Consider the following 2,906-nt stretch of genomic DNA (forward strand, 5'->3'; position numbering starts at 1 on the left):
AAAGAACAACCCATCTTACTCTTCCAGAAATCCATGTAGCTGGAGTTTCAAACCAGTTTAAGTTCAATTTGTCTTTTACACTATTTACCCTGTGGGTGATCATGCGAAAGACCATTGGTAAACTATTACAAGGGGTAAAAAGAAAAGACAGGAATCAAGATTCTACATGACAATTTCTAGCTTATTCTAAATAAATGTACATGTACTGATCACGTACTAAGTGTCTGACATTGTGAAGAAAATGGGGTGGAAGCCCCGGTCCCAGCCCCAAGCTGTCCACAGTTCTCTGAGCGTGAGGGAGAATCAGAGCCCAGCAGGATGCGTGCTGTGGGAGGGCACATCAGTGAGCACTTGGCCCAGGATTGGGGAGTCTTTTTAAAAGGGTCTGATGTGTATCTTGAAGGCAAATTGAAATTGGCAAGATATACAAGCATAGAAAGAGAGAGATGTTCTAATTTAGGGAAAAGTATTAGAATGAGCCAAGACTCAGAGCTAAAAATAGACACTCACATATTTAAATGACAGCAAGCAGTTGGTATGAGTGAGGTATAGGCTTTGGGGACTACTAGTAAAATAAATTTAAATCAGAGGGGTAATCTGATCAAAAGGCGGATCAAGCCTTTTGTACCATGAGAAGAAATTTGGTCTTTTCTCAGAATTGGCTTTAGAGAACATAACACCCTGCCATCGGGTGAACGAGTGGAAGGAGAACAAGGTTCCATGCAGGAAACCCTTGTGAGGCTCCAGGCAAATGACTGATCTAATCACAGTACCCAACTGTAACAGCATGGCAGTGGAGTGGAAAAGAATGGATGAACTGGCTATATTAAAAACATCACAGTCAGTTGGAATTGGCTATTTACTGGATAGAAGAAGTGACCCCCACCCCCAAACAGACAAACAAGCAAACAAACCCTGCCAATTAGTCAATTCAGACTCATGGTGACTCTATAGGACAGGATAGAACTGCCCTTATGGATTTCTGAGATTGTAACGCCTTACAAGAGTAGAAAGCCTCATATTTCTCCCCCTGAGTGACTGGTGAATTTGAACTGCTAACCCTGCGGTTATCAGCCCAACACATAAACCACTATGCCAGTAGGCCTCCTTGCGGAAGTGGAAAAGGAAGAGAACTCAGGGACCATGCTGGCTTCTGTATTGGGCAGCCATGGATAAGCAGCACATATTAGAAGATCATTATGCACGGACAGGGTGGGAGACATCAAAGGAGCTGGGGGTCTGGTTTTAAACCTGTTGAATTTAAGATGCCTGTGGAATATTCAAAAGGAGGTGTGTGATAGAGTGCCTATGGGTCAGAATGTACTCGTGTACGTACTTTCTGGGGAATGAAGGTACAGAACAACAGGCATGAGGGATGTGGATAAGATCATTCAAAGAAGCAAGTGAAAAGTAGGAAGAGTGACCTTAGAGCTTCCCATCGTTTCAGAAATGAGCCAAAGGATAACCAGAACCAGCTGGTCAGGTAGGAGAGCGACTTCAGAAGTGACACAGAAGCCGAGAAACTGAGAACACAACCTCAGAGAGGGAGTCACCAGTCTTCAGTGGTGCAAAGAGGTTCCATAAGATGAACACTTCAGGACGTCCTCTGGGTGCAGCAGAAGAGCGGTCACTGGGAAAGATGGTGAAAGCAGGCCCCCGGAAGGCAGCGATGGAAGCGGATTGCGGAGGGTGAGGAAAGAAGGGCAGGCAGCATCAGTCTGGAAGCCTGCCTGTGCACCAAGCCGAAACAACGTGTGGGGGTTAAGTGAGCCATAGGCCGATGGGTGATAGAGGTTTGTGAAGATTTTTGTTGGTTTTTGCTTGTTAATGATTAATTGCTGTATTAGTGTGTTCCCAGGGCTACCATAACAAAATACCACAAAGTGGGTGGCTTAAAGAAATGTATTATTTTGCAGTTCTGGAGACAGAAGTTTGCCTTCAGGGAGTGAGCTCTAATGGAAGGTCCTTTCATGTCTCTTATCTGCCTCTAGTAATGCTGGCCATGGCTTTTCTGACTATCCCTTGGCTTGTAGATGGGGTCTCACGTGGTGTTCTCCCCCATGGGACCCCGTTTCCAGTTGAGTGTCCCCATTTTTAAGACACCGCTCAAAAAGGATTAGGATTGGGACCTACCCTACTCCAGTTTGACCTCATTAATTCAACAGACAACATCTGCAAATAGAGCTCTTAGTGCTCTAAACAAGGTCATATTCGAGAGTGCTTCAATCTTTTCTTTTTCCGAGGGGGTGGGCTGGGGAGAGATACAATTAAATTTAAACTAATTGCTGGTAGGGAAGAGCCAGCAGCAGTGAAGAAGTGAAGAGAGAGAGACACTTCATAACTAATGAAACCTCATTCTTTAACGGGGGATGAGGGGGGCGGTGTTACAGTGGCTCAGGAGCATCAGTGGAGAAATGAGGTTTGCTCCTGAGGAGGACAGTGTGCCTGTTTGGGCAGGAGGGAAGCACAGATAGGGAGACAGGCAGATCCATTTTTGGGGTGGAACAGGCAAGTCCCTGTGAAGTAGGAGGCTACCTTTCCTCCCTGTCAGCCATGAGGACGAAGACGGTGAGGTCAGATGCCAGGAGAGGTGTTGTGGTGGCTGAGGGGTTGTAGAGTCTATTCCAACTCATAGCAACCCCAAGGGACAGAGTGCCACTTCCCTTGGGTCTCCTAGGTTACAAGCCCCTTCTCCCATGAAGCTGCTGACTGCTTTCAAACCACCAAACTTGGTTAGCAGCTGGGCGCTTAACTGTTAATGTCACCAGGGCTGCTTAAGGACAGAAGGAAAAGTTTGAAAACTGTGCTGTGAAAAGTGAAGGTGGGGGCCTGCATGAAAGGTTAGAGATTGCGAATTTTTATAAACCAATTTAAAAACCACATATGTGTATATATATATATATATA

At 45.6% G+C, this 2,906-nt stretch overlaps 1 protein-coding gene across 1 annotated transcript in view; it reads left to right on the forward strand.

The window, feature by feature from the left end:
• Nucleotides 1–1,585: 1,585 nt before the first annotated feature.
• UMAD1 (UBAP1-MVB12-associated (UMA) domain containing 1) overlaps nt 1,586–2,906 on the forward strand; it is a 12,414-nt gene continuing 11,093 nt past the window's right edge. Inside the window, exon 1 of the mRNA XM_013004643.2 lies at nt 1,586–1,689. Within this exon, the coding sequence (XP_012860097.1) occupies nt 1,586–1,689 (104 nt within the window). The remainder of the gene's footprint in view (nt 1,690–2,906) is intronic.

The sequence above is a fragment of the Echinops telfairi genome, unplaced genomic scaffold, assembly GCF_000313985.2.
Source record: "Echinops telfairi isolate 266 unplaced genomic scaffold, ASM31398v2 ScPeMD7_23;HRSCAF=83, whole genome shotgun sequence".
Classification (NCBI taxonomy): Eukaryota; Metazoa; Chordata; class Mammalia; order Afrosoricida; family Tenrecidae; genus Echinops; species Echinops telfairi.